Raw genomic sequence first — 25,742 nt, 5'->3', positions numbered from 1 at the left:
GAATCCCAAGACTTTAACCTTCCGAATGATGGAACGATGCATTTGAGTGACATCGTACGGACACCGCATCCGCACGTGTTCTTGACACGTATTCGCGTCTTTGCAAGCTTTCGGAATGTTAAGGGGGTAATAAGTTTGACTGAACTATCTGACTGTTTTGTCGACGTTCTCCTTGTAGCGCCTTATAATCCGGTGCGTCTTATGTATGTCAAAAATAGGACCAAAAACTATTTTTTCGGGGTGCGCCCTATAACCCGGTGTGCCTTATAGTGCGGAAATTACGGTACGTAAGGAAAAAACTGTCAAGCATCTCAGTACTTGGCAAGCCAAAACATTTTGGACTATAAATTAATCTGCATTATTTACGACACACTGTTTTTTCCATATTGAAATGACCGTGCAGAAGTTTGGGGCACCACTTATTAATGTACACTACAATCACTATCAGTACGTCACAAGAGAGCCATAATGATAATCCAACATGTCCGTTTCAAACATCAAACAACTGCACTTTTATGGAAATTATACGTACAAAATTCCCTGATCTGGTTCACTTTATATATGTGGAGTAAAGCTGTAGAACGGGGTGGGTCGGAGCTCAAGCAATGTCCAAGCATGACCCAGTTCAAAAAGCGGTAAAAAAGCAAGGTATATACAGGGTACAGGTAAAATGAAGGGTTTTGTGGATCACTCTGTGTATCATTTAACCATTTGTTATATATATATATGTTCTGTTATTTATATTTATTATTATTATTATAAGAGCAAGGAGCCAGTTAAGGTGGCTCGGGCATCTGATAAGGATGCCTCCTGGACGCCTCCCTTAGGAGGTGTTCCGGGCAGGTCCCACCGGCAAGAGGCCCGGGGGCGACCCAGGACACGCTGGAGAAACTATGTCTCTCGGCTGGCTTGGGAACTCCTCGGGATCCTGTCGGATGAGCTGGAGGAGGTGGCTGGGGATAGGGACGTCTGGGCTTCCCTTTTCGCTACAACGGGTCAGGTGCAATCGACATTTCGTTCTGTGTACATTGTTACACAGAATGACAATACAAGGAAATTATTATTATTATTATTATTATTAAGGCTGCTGCCCCCGCAACCCGACCTCGGATAAGCGGAAGATAATGGATGGATGGATGGATCATTATAAATATCATTTTCCTATTTTATCTTTAGTGAATCAAGGAAGCAAGGCTTTGGGTGCTCTGAGGAGAGTGATGAGCAACAAGAGTATGAGTATGGATATTAAGAAGGGAATGTATGAGAGTGTGATTCTGCCGACTGTGTTGTATGGTGCAGAGACTTGGAGCCTGAACGCAGATTTAAGAAGGAAATTAAATGTTTTTGAGATGAAGTGTTTGAGGAGTATGTTAGGAGTGACAAGATTGGATAGATAGAGAAATGAAATCGTGAAAGACAGAACTGGAGTAGTCGTGGGACTGAGCAAGCGTGTGGATAAGAGAGTACTCGGTTGGTTTGGACACATGGAGAGGATGGATGAGAAGCGAATGTTGAAGAGGATCTACAGAGCAGAAGTCAATGGAAGGAGACCAAGAGGAAGGCCGCGATTGACGTGGATGGATGGTGTTATGAGTGCACTGCAGGAAAGAGGTCTATATGTAATGGAAGCTAGAGCTCTTGTTGGTGAAAGGAGAGTGGAGAGTTGTTGTGAAAGGATAGTGGGATTGTGGACGCGTTCTTAAGGATGGGCTGGGCACCCGTATGATGCGGCAGGGGTAAACCAGTGAAAGCTGTCGGGCCCTGCTGTTGAATAAAAGAGTGTGTTGTGTCCCCCTGACCTGAGTGACATGGCCGCTTTCTGGTGTCCCATTTCATCTGAAGGGGCGAAAGCATGACCTACCTAGGTGCCGAGGTAACTAACTTGTTTGGGTGTTTGGGCAATTGGGTTGGCCATGGTCCAAAAATGTTTGTGTGTTTTTTTTCCCCCCTTTTATTTTCTTTGTTATTGTGTGTGTTTGTCTTGCTGTCGGTCACCCCTCTTGAGGGATATGACCAAGGTAGATAGATAGATACATTTTGGCCCAATCCCATTCCTCTCACTTGGCCCTGAGGACCCTCCAGTGAGGTCCCTCCATAGGGAAGTCCCCTCAAGTGAGAGGAGTGCAAGTGAATATTTTCGCCTGAGAAATTGGACGGCACTTGCGCGGTTCCACCCAAGTCCAGTAGATGGCCGTAATACTAATTGGCTGTAGACCTCAGTGACGTATTGGCCTACATCACATGTAAACAACTCGAGTCTCAACCCGTGGTGTGACAGTTGGAGAGTCCGTGCAACGTTGAAAATGACCGCTAAAGCTGTGTTATTACCGATCGCCTGAGAGCTCATCACCTTTTCCGTTTCTCCAATCAACAGAGGAGAAATGCGCTAAATTGAAGACGGCTTCGGCGCTATGTAGCGATGATTCATCTTTACAAGATATGTCCACTCATTAAAAAGATGACGCAGTTGGTGAAGTACAGTAAGAGTTAACGTACAACCCACGTTCACATAGTACCCTATGTATGTGTGGACATAAATGACAACCTACTTGTTAGTATCTTAATGCCATTTTATGACATATAGTAGGGGTTTTTAACGTGTGACACGATGAAAAGTAAACAAACACAAGAATTCCACCTGACTCTTTAACTGACATAATATCGTCACCAAACTTCCCTGTACGACCCAAACACCTTAGTTCATAAGGAATTTAATTCAAAAGAGTTGTCATTTTATATATAAAAAAAGATAATTTCTACATTTTTTCATGATGCATACATCACAGTAAAAGCTGTCTTTCTCTTTTCTATGCCCACATTTATGTCTAAATTGTTTATCTTATCTATTGTGTTCCAGAGTGGCCGTCCCATAAGCGTGGACAGGTTGGACGGGAATGTGCTTATGGTTCAATGTGGAGTCAGAACTCATTCAGGACGTCGGCTCCGTGCGGGGAAGCGGCAGTCAAGCTAGCTTCGGCTCGGACGTGACTCGCCTTCACTCCCCGCAGCCGCTTTCTTTCCTGCTCGTCGACCGTTCGGCTTTTTGGATGACTCTGCGGCGTCGAATCGTCTCGTCGCTCGTTTGAGTGTGCTTCGCCAAGAGCGAGTCGCCATAACGCCAAAAGCGTGTCGCCACAACATCAAAGATCGGCCATTGTTGACGCTGGCAAACATGGCGGCGCTACTTGTATAGCGACCAACAGTCGGGGAAACTAAGTCCGGCGAAAATAACAACTTGAGACTCAGAGGGCGATCGGGTGATGCGATCAGCGGACGGTGCCGTAAGAGGAACGTGAAGTTTTCAAGATGCCGAGCAGGGATAAAGAACTCGAGGAAATTAAAAAGTCACTCGGCTTTTTAATGGATAAAATGGATATCGTCACCAGACAACAAGACACAATTTTGAGTTTAATGGCGGAAATCAAAGACCTAAAAAACGAAAACATGGAGAAAGAAAAGAGGATTATTGCGCTAGAAGGACGCGTAGCAGATCTGGAACAGTATACCAGGATAAATGACATCATTATCACCGGTCTGGACATCAAACCTCGGACCTATGCCAAGGCTGTGGCAAATACAAATATTGCAACAGATGCTGATGAGGATTCTGCTGAGCAACAGGTCATTGCCTTTATGAGTAAAAAAGGCATATCCATCAATGCTGAGGACATAGAAGCATGCCACCAATTAACAAGAGGTGACAACCGACCCAAGGCGACCATCGTAAGGTTTGTCAACAGAAAACGGAAACATGAAATCCTTAAGCAAGGAAAAAAACTAAAAGGGACTAATGTTTATTTAAATGAACACTTAAGCAAAAAAAACTCTGACATTGCAAGACAGGCTCGATTTTTGAGGAAAACAAACAAAATACAAGAAACATGGACTTCAAACTGCAGAGTATACATAATGTTAAACGGCACTCCGGAACAAGCAAAAATATTATGGGTTCGAGAAATGCAGGAGCTGGACAGATTTGCCTGAAGTGTAACAATGGCATCCTGGACTGACAATATGGACACCTTTATTACAGATCACAATAAAAAAATCCATCATAAAATATTAGGCCATGATTTACCGGAACTGAGCATTGTTAATCACACTGACTCCAATAATTCAAGATTAGATGAATTCGATCCTGACCACAAATTCATATCAGCTAGCTCAGACAATTGCAAATATTATACTGGAAATGAATACAATACCTTTGTTAAATCTGAAGACAAATTCTCAATAATACACTTTAACCGTAGAAGTATGTACACAAATTTTGATGACATCACTGAATACTTACAACAATTTGAGAACCCGTTTAGTGTTATTGCAGTTTCTGAAACGTGGTTCAGTGAGGGAAGGGGTGTAAATTTTGAATTAAACAACTATAATCTGAACTATGTAAATAGAACTAACAAAATAGGAGGTGGAGTAGCTATATATGTGCACAAAAGATTAAAATCGAAAATATTACAAAACATGTCATTTGTCCATGACGATTTACTTGAATGTATTACAATAGAAATTATAAATGAAAAAAGGAAAAATATTATAGTCAGTTGTGTGTATAGAACACCGGGCTCAAATCTGGAAACTTTCACAAACTGGGCTGAAAAAACATATTCAACAATAAGCGCCAAAACACTATTCATTTGTGGAGATTTCAACATCAATCTAATGAATCCAAACAAACATAAAAACATTGATGACTATATTAATATGATGTACAGTATGAGTTTGTACCCAACTATATTAAGGCCTAGTAGATTCACTTCACACAGTGCAACACTCATTGACAATATATTTACAAATAATATGGAATTTACAAACGTCAGCGGGTTACTGGTTTGTGATATTTCTGATCACCTACCAGTATTTACACTGTATGATGAAAAGGTTACTAGACAAGAATCAATTAAGGATTATGTTTACAAACGAGTTAGAACTGAAGCGACTATTATATCACTGTATGATGACTTAGTTAAACAAAACTGGAATGCTATATATGGTACAGATGATGTGGATGGTGCGTTTGACATATTTTTGGAAATATTCACCAACAAGTACAACAAAAATTGCCCAATGAGACAAATTAATATTAAGAATAAATCTGTAAACCATCCATGGATAACTAAGGGTTTACATAATGCTTGTAAGAAAAAAAACTACTTATATAGAAAATTTATTAAACTAAGAACTAAGGAAGCCGAAACCCGGTATAAAACGTATAAAAACAAATTGACAGGAATATTAAGAGCAAGCAAGAATTTATACTATACCAAATTATTACATCATAACAAAAGTAATATCAAAGGTATTTGGGATATATTAAATAGTATAATAAAAGGAAAGAATGTAAGCAATGCATATCCAAACTATTTTATTGATAAGAACAGTGAAAATTATAATTTAAATCAAGTTGTGGAGAATTTCAATAGTTATTTTGTAAATGTTGGACCAGAGCTCGCTGCAAATATCCCAGAGTGCAGTGGTAAACAATTTGAGTCACTAATAAAAATGAACTCCAAGACCATGTTTTTATCTGGGGTTACGGAATCAGAAATCTTAGACGTGGTTAACAACTGTAAAAACAAAACGTCTATGGATTGTTTTGACATCGATATGGTACTAATTAAGCAAATTATAAACAGCATTGTGAAACCATTGACCTACATCTGTAATCTATCATTTCTAACAGGCACATTTCCAAATCAAATGAAAATAGCAAAAGTTATACCAATATACAAAAATGGGAACAAGCACATTTTTACAAACTATAGACCGGTATCTCTGCTTCCTCAGTTCTCTAAAATATTAGAGAGACTTTACAATGATAGACTAGAACAATTTGTAGATAAACATAAATTGATTAATGAGAGTCAATATGGTTTTAGAGCAAACAGATCAGCAACAATGGCAATTATTGATGCAGTAGAAGAAATCACCCACAGTATAGAAAAGAAGAGATACGCAGTCGGGGTATTTATTGACTTAAAAAAAGCATTTGATACCATTAATCATAATATACTATTAAAAAAACTGGAAAGATATGGCATCAGGGGAGTGGCTTTGAAATGGATTCAAAGTTATTTGACGGGGAGGAAGCAATATGTAAAAATGGGAGAGTTTTCATCTGAATATTTGGACATCTGTTGTGGAGTACCACAGGGTTCTATCCTGGGACCAAAGCTATTTAATTTATATATTAACGATATTTTTAATGTTTCAAAACTATTGAAAATAGTAGTATTTGCAGACGACACTATCATTTTCTATTCAAATGATAACTATATGGATTTGGTAACCTGTATTAATCGTGAACTAATTAACCTAAAAATATGGATGGATATAAATAAATTATCTTTAAATTTAAATAAAACCAAAGTAATATTCTTTGGTAATCGTAAGGCAAATCAAGATTTAGAAGTAAAAATGGATGGTGTCACAATAGACATTGTATCAGAAATTAAGTTTTTAGGGGTCATAATAGACAATAAATTAAGTTGGAAAACACACATCAGACACATACAAACAAAGGTATCTAAAAGCATTTCAATAATTAATAAAACCAAAGTTCTTTTACATTATAATGCATTGTATTTATTATATTGTTCTCTCGTTCTGCCATATTTAACATATGGTGCAGAAGTCTGGGGCAATAATTACAAAAGTTCACTACAGCCCCTTTTTATCCTTCAAAAACGTGCAATAAGAACCATACACAGGGTAGGATATCGGGATCATACCAATATTTTATTCATGCAGTCCAATTTATTGAAATTGGATGATTTAATAAAATTTTTCACTTCACAACTGTTATTTAAGGTCAACAAAAACATAGTGCCAGAAAACATACAAAGATTATTCACTCGGAAAGAGGGAAATTATAACTTGAGGGGCTGTGGTGAATTCAAAATCCCAAAGGTGAGAACCACCAGGAGAAGTATGTGTGTGTCTGTGTGTGGAGTCAGACTTTGGAATAATTTGCAAAATGAAATCAAACAATGTCCAAATATCCATGTGTTCAAATTTAAATACAAAAAAGCATTACTGGCGAAATACAGAGATGAAGAAAACGGGATATGACGGAGACTGGAAATACTGCACTTCAAACTATGGCTAACTTGTTGTTATTGTGCTATTATCACATCAGAACTGTTATAAGTATTGTGTTTATTTTTATTGATATTATCACTGGTGCCGCAGTGACATTATGCGCATTATGACGTTGAGGGATGGGTATTGCGAAGATTAGTGTATAAAATATGTGATTATTGTAACTATTATAATTATTGATATCTGACCTATGTAATAAGTATATCCATGAGATTTTGTTGTATTGGACACAAGAGGAGCTATCTATAAAATGTATTTAATAGGGAAGATAAAGGGGTAGGAAAAATAAGCATCTGCTTCTGACTACCCCTTTTCGAACATGTTGTGTGACATTATTTCGTTGTTGACTCATTGTTTTTGTACTGTTTTTATTTTTATGTTCGAAATAAAGTTTTCATTCATTCATTCATTCATTTATTCACTTCAGGTTAAGCAAGAAGGCCATGTGGGCCCTGCAGGAGCTGCTGAAGGGGGAACAGGACCATGGCTGGAGGTCCTGATCTACGTGTACTGGCTGGCCCACGGTCTGTCCTATCGCGTGGTGTAACGGGTGTTCAATGTTCACAGGTCCACCGTACACAGAATTGTCCACAGTTAATATGGAATTAATTGCCCAAAAGCCATGTTTCAGGCTCTGGAAGTCAGACCCACATTTGCATCCTGTGCTTTTCTGCATTGTTTGAACTTTTAGTTATTACTGCAGCAGTCACTATTTGTCCTGAGTTCTACACAAGTTAATATTCATACTTGACCTGTGCGTCATGTGTATTTGGTATATTGTTTCTCTAAGTACAACTACTATTCTTTAAACGTCTTTATCTTGAGTAACACCTTGGTGGTTTATTTCATAATTATGTGACATACTGTGTGTGAACTGTGTGATAGATGGACAGAAAACAACTACAAATCACTCTGAGTTATATAATAATTTACTTTAAGAAGAACAAACTCACATTGGTGCGAAATGCATCAGAGTAAATTAATAATGTGTCACAAAATGTAACAAAAATATATCAATACGTCCATAAAACTGTAAAACACAAACTGGAACTGCATTGAGTTCTTAATAAAATAAAATATTTTCCTTTTATAACACAAAGGTAAACATTGCAGAGATGTCACTGTTCTGGCAATTAGTCCACGAGCTACTCAAAAAGGATCAGGAACGTTTGGAACCGCTCAGTTTCGGCCTCAGTTTCTTCTGTCCATTTCTGCACTCTCGCACACTCCTCTTTCAAAAAGTCAGGGAGTGTATCGTGCTTCCTTTTATTACTGGGTGATATGGGGTTTGGTGCCAGAGTGAAATATGCCAACGACGTGCCCGGTGGTGTGGATGGTGTGGTCGCTGTGATGGTTGGTGGCCAGCTCTTCCACGGGTCGTTCTACATTGGCCTTTAGGTTGGGTGGAAAAAACAAGAATAATTACTAAATGCCGGTGTATTGTACAAAAACAACCGTGTATAGGGTGCTGTACATAAAGAAAACGTCACTGGTGGGTTCAGTTCCTGCTCATCTCACTTACCATTGTGTTCTGGATAATTATTTGATAGTGAATAGATACACAAAACTGACAAGTTATTCTTATGGCTGTAAGAGCCTTCTATTGGCCAGCATCACATATGCTTTAGAATTGTCTCCACATTTGGACAACACTTTGAGAAGGTAATTAGTTTACTTAATATGTGTTTACAGCGAAGGCAGTTGACTAAGTGATAGTTATTTGTTTCAACTGTATTTCCACGTGAAATTCGGAGACATTACTCATGATGCATGATAAAAACTAATGCATTCTGATCTCACATGAAAGAATCATATTGTAGATAAAACACGACAACCGAAATTGTGTGCAGTAAACAAGCGCATATATCCAGAACGTTATTGTGACTATGCTGCCTTAGCGACTGTCCATGATGTAAAGCACGACTCGTTTAAGATAAAAACAGGGATAGGCTGAACCGTGATTTTCTGCAGTTATCCAACTCTACAGGACTGTCTCAGAAAATTAGAATATTGTGATAAAGTTCTTTTTTTTCTGTAATGCAATTAAAAAAACAAAAATGTCATACATTCTGGATTCATTACACATCAACTGAACTATTTCAAGCCTTTTATTATTTGAATATTGCTGATTTTGGCTTACAGCTGAAAAAAAACTCAAAAATCCTATCTCAAAATATTAGAATACTTCCTCAGACCAAGTAAAAAAATAATTTTATAACAGCAAAACTAAATCAAACATTTGAAAATGTCCATTGATGCACTCAGTAGTTTGTTGGGAATCCTTTTGCACGGATTACTGCATCAATCCGGCGTGGCATGGAGGCAATCAGCCTGTGGCATTGCTGAGGTGTTATTGATGCCCAGGATGCTTCGATAGCGGTCTTCAGCTCATTTGCATTTGTAGGTCTGGTGTCTTTCATCTTCTTCTTAACTATACCCCACAAATTATCGATGGGGTTTAGGTCAGGGGAATTAGCAGGCCAATCAAGGACAGTGATGCCATGGTCAGTGCACCAGTTACTGGTGGTTTTGGCACTGTGGGCAGGTGCCAGATCATGCTGGAAAATGAAATCCTCATCTCCATAGAGCTTTTCAGCAGATGGAAGCATGTAGTGCTCTAAAATCTCTTGGTACACAGTTGCATTTACTCTGGACTTGATGAAACACAGTGGACCAACACCAGCAGCTGACATGGCTCCCCAAACCATTGCTGACTGTGGGAACTTCACACTGGATTTCAAACAACATGTATTTTGCTCCTCTCCAGCCTTTCTCCAGACTCTAGCGCCTTTACTTCCAAATGAAATGCAAAACTTGCTTTCGTCTGAAAAGAGGACTTTGGACCACTCTGCAACTGTCCAGTGCTTCTTCTCCATAGCCCAAGTCAGACGCTTCTTCCGTTGTCTTGAGTTCAGAAGTGGCTTGACCATGGGAATACGGCTATTGTAGCCCATTTCCCGGACACGTCTGTGAACTGTGGCTTTTGATACCTGGACTCCAGCTTCAGCCCACTGTCTTTGAAGCTCCCCCAAATTCTGGAAGCGGCTCTTCTTCACAATTTTGTTAAGGCTGCGGTCATCTCTCTTGGTTGTGCAGCGTTTCCGGCCACATTTTTGCCTTCCAACAGACTTTTTGTGGATATGCTTTGAAACTGCACTCTGTGAACAGCCTGCTCTTTGAGAAATTTCTTTTTGTGTCTTACCCTCCTGATGGAGGGTATCAATGATGGTCCTCTGGACAGCAGTCAGATCAGCAGTCTTCCCCATACTTGTGATTTAGTTTACTGAACCAAGCTGAGTGTTTTTAAGGCTCAGGAAACCCTCGCAAGGTGTTTCGAGTTAATTAGATGATTCAGGTGATTAGTTGAATAGCCTACTTGTATACTTTTTCATGATATTCTAATATTTTGAGATAGGATTTTTGAGTTTTCTTAAGCTGTAAGCCAAATTCAGCAATATTAAAATAATAAAAGGCTTGTAATAGTTCAGTTGATGTGTAATGAATCCAGAATGTATGACATTTTTGTTTTTTTAATTGCATTACAGAAAATAAAGAACTTTATCACAATATTCTAATTTTCTGAGACAGTCCTGTATGGTTTGGAGTGTGAGGAGTTTTCTGCGGCTCCCTCGGTAGATTTGTGCAGTGTAAAGTAGCGATTTTGCAATGTTCATGTTTTAACAAGAAAATAAGATTTTCTTTTGCATTTACGTCTAACTAAGATATCTCAATATATTTCATTGCAAATACACGCGGAGTTGTAGAAAACTACTTACGTTTGTGCGGTTCCTTTCCAGCCATGTTTGTTGATATTGAGAATTCGCAAAGCCTTCAGGGTAGTCACTTCGCTCCAAGTCAGGTACCGACCTCCCTTCGTCTGAAGTGGTTATTTCGTGGGTTGAGGGCACTTCTCCCTCGGTCTTGAGAGTATTGGGACACATCCCATTTTCACGTGAACGCGCAAAATCGAGTGACTAGGGCAAATAGCGAGTGAAAGTGAGAAGAATGGGACGCAGCCTTTATCTTAATTTTAACCTATGTAAATATGTACATTAATGAGGTGCTTGATATATGTAAATACACAGGAGATGCAGCTGTGACACATGTTTAAGTCAAAGGGGTAGGATTAAAAAAAAAAAGGATATGCTACTTCTTACTCTTTTTCGGACATGTTACGGTCAAAATTGGGGGAAAAGAAAGATATTACGTAAAATTTAGATCATAAGCGACGACTACTTTTGAGGTTTCAAACACTGCTGCGTGTACAATACAATTCATGGACTTTTACAACCAATTTATAGATTTTTCTCAGCTTGCTTTACTGATACAAGTGGTTAGAGACAGAGGGAGTGATCTAGTCTCATAGTCTGCATGATCACAAAAATTACCCATTTACATATTTACTTTGAAAAAGCCCCATATTCCTCCACCAGCATTGTTATCTGTAGATACTCTGGGATCCTCGTGCTCCTCAGGGAATGTAATTGGAGATCCCGCATCCAAACCACCGGATATGGCAGGCTGCTGAACCATAGGGTTGGATATTACACCTGGAGATGAAAGGGAAAGACGCTATTACTTGTCGCAACATAACTTAACATTGAGGACAGTGGCACCTCTACATATGATGGAGACAATAAACCTGAGGTACCAGAATAGCCTTGAACAAAACTATTGGCTAACGTACGAGAGAAAATCAAAGTTACGAGAATTTCCGGAAGGTACCACTAGAGGCATTAGCTCAGCCCAGTTAGCACATGTGTTTCTGGCCATACAGACCTGATCCTACACCCTTGTATTGTGTGTGTATTGTTTTTTTAAATTTGATTTTATGTTTCTTGCTAGTGGAAAGCACAAGGAAACGACACATTTGGATGAAACATGCGCCTTGTGCAACCCACCATGCACCACCTCCCTTTAAGCCCAGTGCACACCTGCTGCAAACCGCGTGGCGAGTTTGGGGTTGACGACTTTGGCTGCAGAACGTCAATGGTAACATTTACTCGTCATCGTTCCTCAAGCATTAAAGAAAAACTGCTGACAATGACTCCTATGATACAGAGAGAAAACTGTAGATTTTTTGATAGAAAACTTCCACTGCTGTTCAACTGGGATGTATCATTCGAGGACATGATTTGTGGGTGAAAAAGTCGCAATTTTGTTAGTACACACGCTGCCCTACTTATGAACGGGAGACCGTGCAGTGTGTTTACGTTTCACATGAACTAGAAAGTGAGACCGGATTTCTTCTTTGGGGTGGATGCTGGGTGACCTCTCACAGCACCACGCAGCGGAAAGAAGCACTACAGCACTGTCCTCTACTCGGGAAAAGGTGCACACATTACAAAATCTAACTTGCAGCAATGTCCGGATATTTTTCGACATCCCGAAAACATGTTCATATCTACCGTTTTGCGTAAGTCGAATGGTCGTAAGTAGGGGAGCGTCTGTATGGGGTAAATATTGAATGAAGGACCCTCAAACTTCCCGTTTTACTCCTGTTATGTAATTTATGAATAATGTAGGCAATTTTTCTAATTTTTCCTAAAGAAGAGCGTTACAAATGTTTCCAGACGTCACCTTGGTTTTTATGCATTTACAGCTTATGCGAAGCGGAAAAGGGCAATTTTCCGTTTTCTCTGACCCGCACACGAAAATAATTTCGGGACCTCGCGGCAAAATTATCAAACTTGTTTGATAATCGACACAATTAGTTCTGCACCGTTTTCTTTCAAAAAGTATATATATAGTCACGTTTCAAACATCAACTAATTTCATCTTTTATACGTTTTTCAATCTTATATCCTTTTATTGTGAAGTCCCGCTCATGTGTGTTACTTTTCCTGTTTATGTGTCAAGTCAAAATAAAACACACCCCTGACCGGAGGTAAGGCAGTTCTGTCGGAGAGATTTTGGCGAGATGGCTTCCCGGCAGTGCTGGCTCCTTCGCGAGAGAGATTTTAAAACTTAATCGAAAAAGTTCACTTTTTTAATAATTGACAATGGTGCGCAACGTAAAGGCTGCGGGCTAGGAAAGATATGTTTAAGTTATTTTAGATGCGTTAAATCAAGATAATGCCAGAATAATACAGAGAGAGAATAATTCCGGAAAAGATAAAATAATACCAAAAAAGATCAAATATTCCAGTTTTGAGTTCATAATTGGAAAATTAAGGACTGTCAAGACAAGGAAAAATCCAATTGAGTGAATTGGTATAGATTAACTTGAGATAAAGGCATTTTTATACAAAAAATAAAAAAAAAACATTAATAAATACTTCAGTCCAAAAATTATGGAATGAAAAATGTATCGATTGGAACACAAATAAGTAAGATAACTTGTTGCAGATCAAGATACGTCATTAACAAATTGAATAGGTGAAGCTAAAATAGTAGATTTAATTGGTTTGAAGGAAAAATTTTAAATTAAGTGGGAAATTAAAATTAAGTAGAAGATTATATGTCGTTTTCGCATTATACTGGTGAGCTAAAGACCAGTGTAAGAGGGCGCGTAAGAAGAGGAAGAAATGCAAAGGGGAAAAGTTAATTAAATTAAAAAAAAGAATAGTAATTTGTTGAAAATTGGGTAAGTATGAAACACAACACATTATATAGTGTTTTTGGAGGTCCTCCTGGTCTTGAAAAGCACTATATAAATGCAGACCATTTATAATAGAATAGAATATACCTTTATAGTCATGGATTCAAAATGGGTTAACATATTGTGGCAATGAAATTTGTCATGACACTCTAGCTTCAAGTGAGGTAAAGGAACAGAGAAGATAAGGTTATAGTTATAATTAATACAATATTTACACAAAAAATATTGGCATGTAGAATGTTACATACAGTTTGGTATTGTAAGGTTTGTGAAATATGCATTTGGTGCAAAAATAGTCATCGTAGTGCAAAATATATAACAGTATTTTTATAGATAAGCTATAAAAATAAAAGAAAATTATTAAAAGGATGAATATCTAATTGAAGGCAAATAAACATGGACATAACATATTGTTTTGCTTTAGAATAAGAAGATAGATACCACACAATACATAAAAATTATATTATAGAAAAAAATGCTGAGCACAGTGGTAAACAAATTAATCAAATAAATGTTTCCACAATTAGGTCAGAATTAAACCTCTAGGGTTTAATCCAGCCATTCATTTGCAGTTAACCAAAAAGGAAAAAGAAATGCAATGGCAAAGTATTACAATAATATAAATTCTACTACAAAATACTATAGTAATACTATACAAACACTACACCATTTCATTGTAACAATAAGAAATATTATAGACTACAGAAATATTACTATGGATCTATCGTGAAAATACTACAATGCGAATAAGGTAAAATTTTATTTTGCAGTAAAACGCTGCTTTATAAAGTTTAGAGATTTGGTTCATGTCTCATTTGGACTCAACGGCCCCCCCATGGCCCACCAAGGAGGAAACGGGAGATGGAACGATGAGGAAAGGTAGCACTAATAACGATGATGAAGATATTACATGGGATGAACAACGGTAAGTAAAATACCAATTTGGATGATATTAAAGGAGTATGTCAACGCTAAGGGCGTTATAGGTGAGAAACCAGAAAATGTTTTGTGTTCATATGCGGCCAGTATGACCCATAAACATAATAGATATATATCTCATCTCATCAGCTGCATCGCTTGTCCTCAGTGAGGTAGCGGGAGTGCTGGAGCCAATCCAAGCGATTATCGAACACTGGGTGGGGGACACCCTGGACTGGTTGCCAGCCAATTGCAGGGCACACAAAGACAGACTTTTCACTCTCTCATTCACACTTAGGGACAATTTGGACCAGCCAATCTACCTGAAATGCATGTCTTTGGAATGTGGGAGTAAACCGGATAGCCGGAGGATGCCCACGCAAGCATGGGGAGAGCATGCAGGCTCCGCACAGGAAGCACGGTGGCTGGATTTGAACACACACAGGAAGTTCCAAGGACCTTAGTATTATGCCACACACGTGCTGGCCACTGCGCCGCCGTGCTGCACACACATATAATTTTAATTCTGAACTTTCAATAATGATAATGTGATACATGTAAAAGAATAGATTAATTGAGAGATATTGTAGTGTACGGGGTTCATTTTGCCCCTAAGGGATTTTGAATTCCGTGAACTAGCTTGGAGAAGATTTATGGGTCTAGGCAGAGATCTATGAGCCCCCAAGATTTAGTGTCATAAAGGTTGTGAATCAGTGACAAATATAGTAGATGTCTGCGTATTCATTTAATTTTGATCATCAAATTATTAATTTATTTTCTGCATCTAATTGTTGATGGTAAGGAGGAATGGCCATAGGCCTGTCTTTTTTCCATTTTCTACTTCTATACTTCCTTCTTTCCTTAACTTCTTTGTACAACATAATTCGTAATATCAATCATCAAAGCAAATGAGCCGTTTGAAAGCCGGCTCTCTTTAATGAATTGAGCCAAAAAAGCCGTTTGTCTAATAAAAAAACTGACTTAACCTTCGCTCGACAACAATTACCACAAACAATGACGTAACTCGAAGCGACGAGATCTCGTTAGCTAAGATCGGCGTGCAAAAAAATAAAAACTCATACCGCAAAACCAAAATAACGATGAAAAATTTGTAGTGCAGCAAATCTTTGTTAAAGAGTAATTAAATGATAATGACAATTTGAAGAAAAAAAGTTGCGTCCCCAGCATAAATGATGCTTCTAGGACACAGGTGCGTGGCCAAATGAAAACACTGAGTGTACAATACAAGATAATTATACAGAATAGTTTAAAAAGAAAGATTATGTAAGTAACAAGACTAATCATTTCTCATTGAATATGCGAATAGCAAAAGGGTAAGAACTTTTAAGACGTGTAGTTTTGCTCCTAATAAAGCAAGGACGAGTAAAGCAAAGAAGATGACTAGAAACCGTCCATAATTTTAGTGTCCATCTTCTCGTTCGTTATAAATGGACGAATTCAAAAGAGGCGTAATAGGTAAAAATATTATTTCCTTAGTTTTTTCTCATATTCAATAATAGATTACTCTCAATAAAATAATGCACACAAAAGGGCAGGTGATCTAAATCATTTCAAATAATCAAAATTTTAAATGAAGTTTGAAAATGACGACAAATTAACACAGAAAAGAAAATTCGAGACTAGAAATCATTAATAACGTAGCTGAAGCTATTTGAGTCACTGATAGAAATGTTTCTTTTAAAAAGAAAAGAAAAGAAAAAAAAAACAAGTATTATAGTTGGGCCGGATCATGTTAATTTGTATAGCCTTAATTACAAAAACAAAGACTATTGCGTAGAACAAAGACTATTGCACAGAATAAGGATTATGATAATAATATAATATAATACGAGCCAACAAGATAATTCATAAGTGACAGTATGCATTGCTTTATATTGAATCAATAACAAGAGATTGATTATGAATATAGAGAGAGAGGAAAAGACAATTGGAAAGTTTTGACATTGAGTTCGATTTGGCATTTTCTGAGATTTTTTGATGATTAGATAGTGTGAGGGTTTGGAATTTCGATGAGTTTAGCCCAAAGGACTAGATCCTCTGGGAGGACAATTGATTCCACACTGAATTTTTTTAGAATGAGTGTTACAATTGGCAAATGATTAACAAATGTGCAAAAATAGTCATCGTAGTGCAAAAAATTGTCAGCATTGTGCAAAACATATAACAGTATTTTTATAGATAAGCTATAAAAATAAAAGAAAATTATTAAAAGAATGAATATCTGATTGAAGGCAAATAAACATGGACATAACATATTGTTTTGCTTTAGAATAAGAAGATACATACCACACAATACATAAAAATTATATTATAGAAAAAAATGCTGAGCACAGTGGTAAACAAATTAATCAAATAATTGTTTCCACAATTGGGTCAGAATTAAACCTCTAGGGTTTAATCCAGCCATTCATTTGCAGTTAACCAAAAAGGAAAAAGAAGTGCAATGGCAAAGTATTACAATAATACAAATTCTACATTCTAACAAAGACTTATTGTTTGGTTAAGTTAAAAGAAAACAGTGTCTATGGAAGAGCATTTTTAGAAGACAATAAGAAAGAAAATGATCAATCTTGGAGAGAATCATAGGAATTAAAAAATAACGGATTAGTTGATTTCGAGACATATCATGCTAATTTGACAATAATTGCACAGGAAACAAATGGATAGAAATTGGTTAAACTAAGATAATGTCTACTATTACTTAAATTCAGAGAAAAATTTAAGACATTGAATAATCCGGCTAATTTACTAAAACATCCCAGTACATAAGCACGATAAAACTAACCAGACTCTTAAGTGCCACTGAATTCCACAAAATACTTTTTTTTTGAAAATCAATGCACTCTCCAAAGGGCATATCAACCTGTCAAAAAGAGGGCACGGACAAAATGTTATTTGCTGTGAGGGGAAACACAGTTGAGAAAAATTAACAAAGACATCATTCATCCATTGTCTGCGCCGCTTATCGACAGCAAGGCCACGGGGGTGATGGAGCACATCCCAGCTGCGCTCATCAACAGCGAGATCACGGGGGTGATGGAGCACACCCCAGCTGCTTTTCAGACAGCTAACAGAAGATACCTGGACTCGTTGTCAGTGGAACTGACAAAAAAGACAACAAAGTCATTTTGTGATTGACATGGACACATTTTGAAAAAGTACTTTTGATGGGCCAAAAGCAACATTCAAATGGTGAATGTAATGTGGAATACGCAAATCAAAGACTGGATCACAACAACATTCAAGAATACGTCTGCTTGAAGTTATATAGTCTTGTAAATACAAAGTGTATATGTACACGAGGAAGATTGATAAATTTATCTTGCAAAATCATTAATGCTATCTTATTTCACTTGTATTCATAAAAAATTGAACTGAGGTTTTAACTCAGCGGGGGGGATGTTTTGAGACATTCAGTAAAATAAGAGTTAAAACCTAGTTTTGAACCTGTCTGCAATTGATGAAAAATTGTCTTCTGAATAAGCTCTCCATATAGCTGTGTTTTGAAAGTCAAATTATGAAGTTTGGACGAATAGAAAAATATTACACAAAAGAAATGCTATAGTATAACACAATTCATATGTTTGTCAAATAGCTCAACAATAATCAATTAGAATAACCATACACCATTAGAGTATTGCCCACATTGAAAACATTTTTGGGGGGTATTTTTCATTTTTGGCAAAGTCATCCACTTTGAGCGTGAATTACCTGCTTTCTTTGCAAAAGGGACGGGACCCCCCGACCTTCGCTGGAGCAATAAGTAATTCTTTGCAAAATACTGTTATTTTGAACAAATTTACTTACTGAAAAGATAATATATCGGTTATGATTTTAACAAAAGGCAAAATAAAGAGTGAATCATAACAATAAAAGCGTTTTATTGGTGATTTAACAATCTACCCTGGTCATCTGCCTCGAGGGGGATGACCAACAGCAAGATAACACATCAAAAATCAAAAGAAAATGGAAATAAAAAGTGCATACAGAATTTTTCGAATATGACCAATCCGCAAAAGAGAAAACACTCAATCACTCAAATCAGGGTGAATGATTCTGACAAAGATAATCGTTAAACTGATTCAGTGACTGGAATTAGTAAAAAGGCAAAATTTGAGATTTAGAACTAACAATTTAAAAAATAAATTGTTTATTTTCGAGTGGAGATTTGGGATATAATGCTCAAAATGGATATGGCAACTTATAGTGGAGATTTTGCCTTCACTTATAATAAATATAAAGATAATTTAAGAAAATATATGAATCTATATAAATGAATTAGTTGTTTTTTTTTAAGTTAAATTGAGCCACAGGAAGTGTCTCAACAGGGGGGAATAAAAATATAGTTAGCATAAACTATAAAAAAATATATATATATATATATTTATTATTATTTTTTATATAATATATAGCTCTAACAGTCGGCCCCCCTCAAGCCACCCTGGACAGTCCCTGCTTACTATGACTACCCTCTGGAAAAGGCCTCGTTACCAAGACTACCCATAGAAATGAATGGGCCCATGTATTCCGGATGGGAGAATCTCAAAACCCATTATTCCTGATGGGGACTTTTTTTGGTCTCCAGGGACCCGCAAGGGGCCCCGGAGGCTTGTATCACTATAAAAAGATATAGCACAAGAGTCCCTGACGGGCCGGAATTTTTGGTATATGAATTGTTGGGCTACTCCAAAAGCTCTGGGAGGAGTCACCCGTTAAAATTCGGTGGAAGTAGATAGATATAATAATAATTATATCTCGGGGGATTACCGTATTTTCCGCACTATAGATAACAAACAAGCTTTCCACAACTCCATTCACTTCCAAAATGAATAAACAGCCGTTCTATTATTTTCTCTGGGGTAAAGCATTTTCGTGACACATCTTTAAAATCTTTGAACAACAGCAAGGCATAACATTTTACTTTTCCTCCATTTAGTCAACACGCAAAAAAACGTCTGATACTGTTATGGTAAATTAAACGTTAGTGCAATCGCAATATAGTGACACTCTTTAATGTGCAAAAACAACAAGTGCAAAACAATAACAGTAAAGCAATAACATAATAACTGTAAAATGTAAAACGTTGTAGTGGGTTTTACATAATTCACCCATGGAACCATTGTTCAGTTAGCGAGTTCCTAGGGGGACTCTAAATTCTGCCGGCTCGAGCCACTCTCGTGTTCGATTCATTAATGTTGAACTCTCTCGCTGCTGCTGCTCTATTCCCGTGTTCTACAGCGTGACTGATCGCCTTGAGTTTAAACTCTGCATTGTAAGCGTGTCTCTTAATAGGAACCATTTCAGGGTCTTTACACAAACGCACAAATAAAAGAGAATCGTTGTTTAATATTTCCTAGTATGCACAGCGCACTTCTTCTTCTAAGCGAAAAATGGAGTCGGTGGCTGTTGCGAGACCTTGTAATTCATTATTAATCCACATATAAGGCGCACCGGATTATAAGGCGCATGGTCAGCTTTTTTTTTTAAAAATCTGATTTTATGTGCGCCTTATAGTGCGGAAAATACGGTATACAGGTATTAGTTGTGCTTGCGGAATAGATCCCTAAAAACGGCATGTACAAAGACAGAATTGATTTTCCTTATTAAATCCAAGCACGCGGCTTTTAATCTTTAAATGGTTACAGTTATTTGGTATCAGGAGCACAATCCGGGAAGAAATCAATCTCGAACGTAGAAGCATCACTGTATGCTGTAGCACACGTTACCTGGGATAGAAGCTGAGCTAGAAAATGTTGGCATCAGCGGTGTTTGTGGCGTTCGACCAGCATGACCTCGTGTGATGTCATATCCTGCACTCATGGAAAAGTTGGAAATTGGAGGCCTAGAAGGAGGGGCACCACAGGACAATGCAGGTGGTCCGATGGAATACGCCAGGGAAGGAGCAGAAACTGAAGCATTGGTGTTTAAAGGGCTGGCAAGAGAAGAAGGAGATGGAAAGATAGAAGATCAGGTCATGGGATTGCTAACAGAAGGAATTGGGGTAGTATTGACCGAGGGGTATAAGACTGACATTGAGCTGGTGTGTATAGCGACTGAAGGGTTTGGTGGATCTGAAACAAAAATTGTAAATGATGAATTACACTTCTTTTAACAGCATGCTTATCCATGTTTGACAAGTGTAAATGGTTTGCATTTAACACAGAACAATATTAACACTTAAGAGAAAGGGTCTCCCACAATCCAGAGACCCGCCGTATATACTGAAAAGTATACAGTGATCCTTTTCTAAAATAAACCCCTAATGGGCAAAATTTGATGATGACTAAAAGGAATGTTGATGTGTTAGCCTTGAGTGAAACAAAGATGAAAGGAAAGGTGAATTACAGCTTGGAGGTATGTATGGTAGAAGGTCTGGAGTTACGGGTGGACATGCTAGAGAAGGAGTGGCTGTGCTTGTGAGTAAGAAAGCAAATGAAAAACTGGTGGAGTGGAAAGAGATGTCTTCCAGATTGATGTGGGTGAGGTTGAAGTGCGGTGTAGAAGTATGGATGTTTATAAGTGCATATGGACATGGTTCAGAAAGATGCGCTGAGGAGAGAGAGGAGTTCTGGAAGGACTTGTCCGAATGTGTGGCAAGTGATAAAGAAGGGTGAAGAGTGGTAATACAAGGTGACCTGAATGCTAGAGTGGGTGATGAAACGGTTGAAAATGTGATTGGTAGATATGGAGTACCAGGAAGAAATGAGAGTGGGAAGAAATTGATTGAGTTATGTGTGGAAAATGAGTTGGTGATTGGAAATACATTGTTTAAAAAGAGGGATGTGAATAAGTATAGCTTTGTCAGAGTGGATAGTGGCAAGATGGTGGACAGAGCACTGATGGATTATGTAGTGGTTAAGAAAGGGATGTTAAGTAGATTGTTGAGTGCATGTTTACAGAGGTGAAATGAGTGGTATGTCTGATCATTTTTATGTGGAAGGAAGACTGAGAATAGATGTATCGTGGAGGGCTACTTATAAGAAGAGTGTGAGGGAAGAGGTGAAAATGTCAGGGTTGAATAAGGCAGAAAAGGAAAGATAGTTTATAGAGAGGATATGGGAAGAGTATGAACGGGTTAGTTGAAGAGAAATGGAGAGTGTGGAAATTGAATGGAAGTGGTTTAAAGAGGCAGTGTTGAGGAGTGCAAAAGAAGTGTGTGGAATGAGAAAAGTTGGTCGAGGTATTAGGAAAGGGAGTGAATGGTGGAATGATGAGGTATCAGAGGCTGTGACAGAAAAGAGACACGACTTTGAGGAGTGGCTGCAAGATAAGAGTGGCGATGCGTATGAAAGATATAAAGTGAAGAAAAGGTTGGTAATAGCGGAAGTGGAATCAGCGAAAAGGAAAGCAAATGATGAACGGTGTCGAAAGATAGGAGTGAACTTTGAGGAAAGGAGAAAAGTGTTCTGGAAAGAAGTGAAAAGAGTAAGAAACAGTGAGTCTGGAAAGGAAGAGAAAGTGAAAGATAAGGATGGTAGATTGCTGGTTAGCGGTAGTGCAGTCAGGACGAGATGGGCAGAGTATTTTGAGGAGTTGCTAAATGTGGAGGATGGGAGAGAAGTGAGAGTCGAGCCGATCAATGGTATGGAGAGAATGCCCGTGTTGGGTGATTTAAATGTGAAGCCTGTGGAAACATGGGAGGTGCAGGAGGCAGTGAAGAAATGAAAGGGGGGAAGGCACCTGGGTTGGATGATTGTACTGCTGAATGCCTGAAAAAAGGTGGCACAGCTATGATTGACTGGTTAGTACGCTTGTTGAATGTATGCTTTTTAAGTGGTGTGGTTCCTGTTGATTGGTGTAGTGCATGTGTGGTGCCACTGTATAAGGGTAAAGGTGATAAGTATGATTGTAGCAATTCGAGAGGTATCAGTTTGTTGTCTGTGCCCGGGTAAGCTGTATGGAAGAGTCTTGATTAAGAGAGTGAGAGAAAGAACGAATGAGGTGGTGATGGAGGAGAACAGTGGTTTCAGGAAAGGAAGAGGATGTGTGGATCAGGTGTTTGCAGTACGACAGGTTTGTGAGAAATATTTTGCAAAAGGTAAGGATGTTTATTTGGCTTTCATGCACTTGGAAAAGGCGTATGACAGAGTTGATAGAGAGGCGTTGTGGCAAGTGATGGTAATGTATGGAGTGGGTGGAAAGTTGTTGGAAGCATTGAAGAGTTTTTATATGAACAGCAGAGCATGTGTATGAGTAGGGAGTGAGTGGTTCCCTGTGTTGACTGGTGTGAGACAGGGGTGTGTGATGTCACCAAGGCTGTTTAATGTGTACATGGATGGTGTGGTGAGCGAGGTGAATGCAAGAGTATTTGGCAGAGGTGTAGACATGATGGACAACAGTGTGGCAGGTAAGTCAGTTGTTGTTTTGCAGATGACACAGCGCTTGTGGCTGATTCTGAGGAAACATTGAGAAGGTTGGTAACGGAGTTTGGAAGAGTATGTGATAGGCGTAAGTTATGTGTCAATGTTGGGAAGAGTAAGGTGATGAAGTGTTCACGTGATGGAGTGGGCATGGTGTTAGAAATCAGGTTGCATGGACAGGTGCTGGAAGAAGTTAAAAGCTTTAGGTACTTGGGTTGTGATGTGGCTGCAGTTGGTGGAATGGAGTGTGAGGTATTGCACAGAGAATGAATCAAGGAAGCAAGGTTTTGGGTGCTCTGAGGAGAGTGATGAAACAAGAATCAATAACAACAGGAGTATGAGTATGGATGTTAAGAGGGGACTGTATGAGAGTGTGATTGTCCCGACTGTGTTGTATGGTGCAGAGACTTGGAGTCTGAAAGCAGATTTAAGAAGGAAGTTGAATGTTTTTGAGATGAAGTGTTTGAGGACTAGGTTAGGAGTGACAAGATTGGATAGACTGAGAAATTAAATTGTGAGAGACAGAACTGGAGTAGTCGTGGAACTGAGCAAGCGTGTTGATAAGAGAGTACTCGGTTGGTTTGGACACATGGAGAGGATGGATGAGGAGCGAATGTTGAAGAGGATCTACAGAGCAGAAGTCAATGGAAAGAGACCAAGAGGAAGGCCGCGATTGACGTGGATGGATGGTGTTATGAGTGCACTGCAGGAAAGAGGTCTAAATATAATGGAAGCTAGAGCTCTTGTGTGTGATAGAAAGGAGTGGAGAGATGTTGTGAAAGGATAGTGGGATTGTGGACACGTTGTTAAGAATGGGCTTGGCACCCGTATGATGCGGGAGGGGTAAACCAGTGTAAGCTGTCGGGCCCTGCTGTTGAACAAAAGAGTGTGTGGTGTCACCCTGACCCGAATGACAAGGCTGCTTTGTCCCGTTTCATCTGGAGGGACGAAAGCATGACCAACTTGGGCGCTGAGGTGCCTAACTTGTTTAGGTGTTTGGGCAATTGGGTTGGCCATGGTCCAAAAAATTTTGTGTGTTTTTTTTGCTATTTATTTCCCTTTTATTTTCTTTGTTGTTGTATGTGTGTGTCTTGCTGTCAGTCACCACTCTTGAGGGATATGACCAAGGTAGATAGATAGAAAGAATGTTGAAAAATACAAAATGTAATATTGAGTAAAAAGTTATTAAAATAATGGCACATATTTTTATAATGGGTGTTTAATTCATTTCCACGTCATTGTGAAAATGTGTTACTTTATCACTATTAGATACTGGGATATTAACATATAAATGTCAACTCTAACTACATACACATACACATTTAGAAATACTGTATATATAGGAGAAGGAGTATCCTACTTATGTCAATAGGTGGCGGGCCGACAAAAGCAGCTGCACTCATTGGTGGTGTAGGGCTGGTTGGAGGATTCGTCTCAATCCCACTCTCTTCCATCATCTCTTTTACCTAATTCCACGTAAAAAGCATAGATTTTAACTCTTAAATGTATACAATTACCGTAAATTCCGGACTATAAGCCGCCACTGTTTTCCCAAATGTTCAGCCCTGCGGTTTATTCAGTGAAGCGGCCAATTTATGGAATTTTTCTAACTGCCACCAGCAGCGCAGGATTTTAAAAGGTAAGATTAAAACCAGTTGGATATGAGCGCCAATAAAGATTGCAGTCTCTAAATTTTAACATATATTTTCTGTAGAATTAAGGTATGTTCCAATACTGAGAAATATGCCCTTGATGGCGATTGTAAGAAGGAAGTTCAAGTTTTTTACCATGAATTTCACATTTACGGGGTGCCTTTATCTTACAGGTACGTTTGATACATTGCGAGCGTGATCCTACAAGTGTGTTGGTACCTTTCAAAGGCACGGTTTGGGATGAAAGTTATATTATTATTATTAAAGCTTTGAAAACTCTCTCGGTGTACCGTCTTTCTTCGTAAATATGTGTAACCATGTATAATATGTATTTGCAACTGCATATTTTTGTAATGTATTTACTTTAGAGATTTATTCTGTTATGTGTTCTACGGACGAATCAAAAATAAGGGGCGGAGAAAACGCGGCCTGACGGGAAATGTGGTAAAGCTGAATTACCGTTAGATCTGTCTGTTGTCGCAGCGGAGAATAGTGGATATATATTTTTCCCACCCTTAACTTTGGAAATATACGTTTTGTTTCCTTGGATTACTTTCAATGGGACCCCGACTTTAGAAGTCTGCATCATACCTTAATTACGGGTATCATTTGCCATATGTCATGTCAACTGTGGTTCTGAATTTGTATGCTATCTAATATGCTTGAAGTATCCCGTGAATGTTAAATGGCTGTGGTTTTTGAACTGTGAATTTATCTGGAGATGGAATAAGAGCTTGCTCTGTCCACTCCACGCATTGGCCCGGTATAGCAGTACCTCCGGGAACGGTGCATTCGCAATGATCGCAGCAAGGTTTTAAGGCTAGGACCTTAACTTGGCCTTTTGGCTGAGAGTAAGTGTCCCGGCTCCTAGGCTTTGTAGCGTATTATGAACTGACCGATAACGGATAATGGATAATGAATAACGGAGATAGAACAATAACCCTTAAGAACCCCCCCGCTTGATTGCTAATAAGATTTTTGAGAAGGGTTGTTCAAACCTCACGTTGTGTTTGCTGTTAAAAACGTCATATTGGAATATAATATTGTGAATGTGCTTAATTGCTGTTGAGATTGTCATGA

General features: G+C 38.4%; 1 protein-coding gene across 1 annotated transcript in view; it reads right to left on the bottom strand.

Moving 5' to 3' along the window:
* Window positions 1-25,742, bottom strand: part of prrc1 (proline-rich coiled-coil 1) — a 54,866-nt gene that overhangs the window by 23,130 nt on the left and 5,994 nt on the right. Inside the window, exons 2-5 of the mRNA XM_088355765.1 lie at window positions 24,371-24,476; window positions 20,682-20,721; window positions 20,377-20,582; window positions 11,515-11,660 (exon numbers count right to left, since the gene is read on the bottom strand). Of these exons, the coding sequence (XP_088211891.1) occupies window positions 11,515-11,660; window positions 20,377-20,582; window positions 20,682-20,721; window positions 24,371-24,467 (489 nt within the window). The 5' untranslated portion in view covers window positions 24,468-24,476. The remainder of the gene's footprint in view (window positions 1-11,514; window positions 11,661-20,376; window positions 20,583-20,681; window positions 20,722-24,370; window positions 24,477-25,742) is intronic.

Source organism: Urocampus carinirostris, chromosome 16 (genome assembly GCF_059441175.1).
Source record: "Urocampus carinirostris isolate Australia breed hairy pipefish chromosome 16, RoL_Ucar_1.0, whole genome shotgun sequence".
Taxonomy (NCBI): Eukaryota; Metazoa; Chordata; class Actinopteri; order Syngnathiformes; family Syngnathidae; genus Urocampus; species Urocampus carinirostris.
This window is presented reverse-complemented; position numbering and strand designations above follow the sequence as displayed.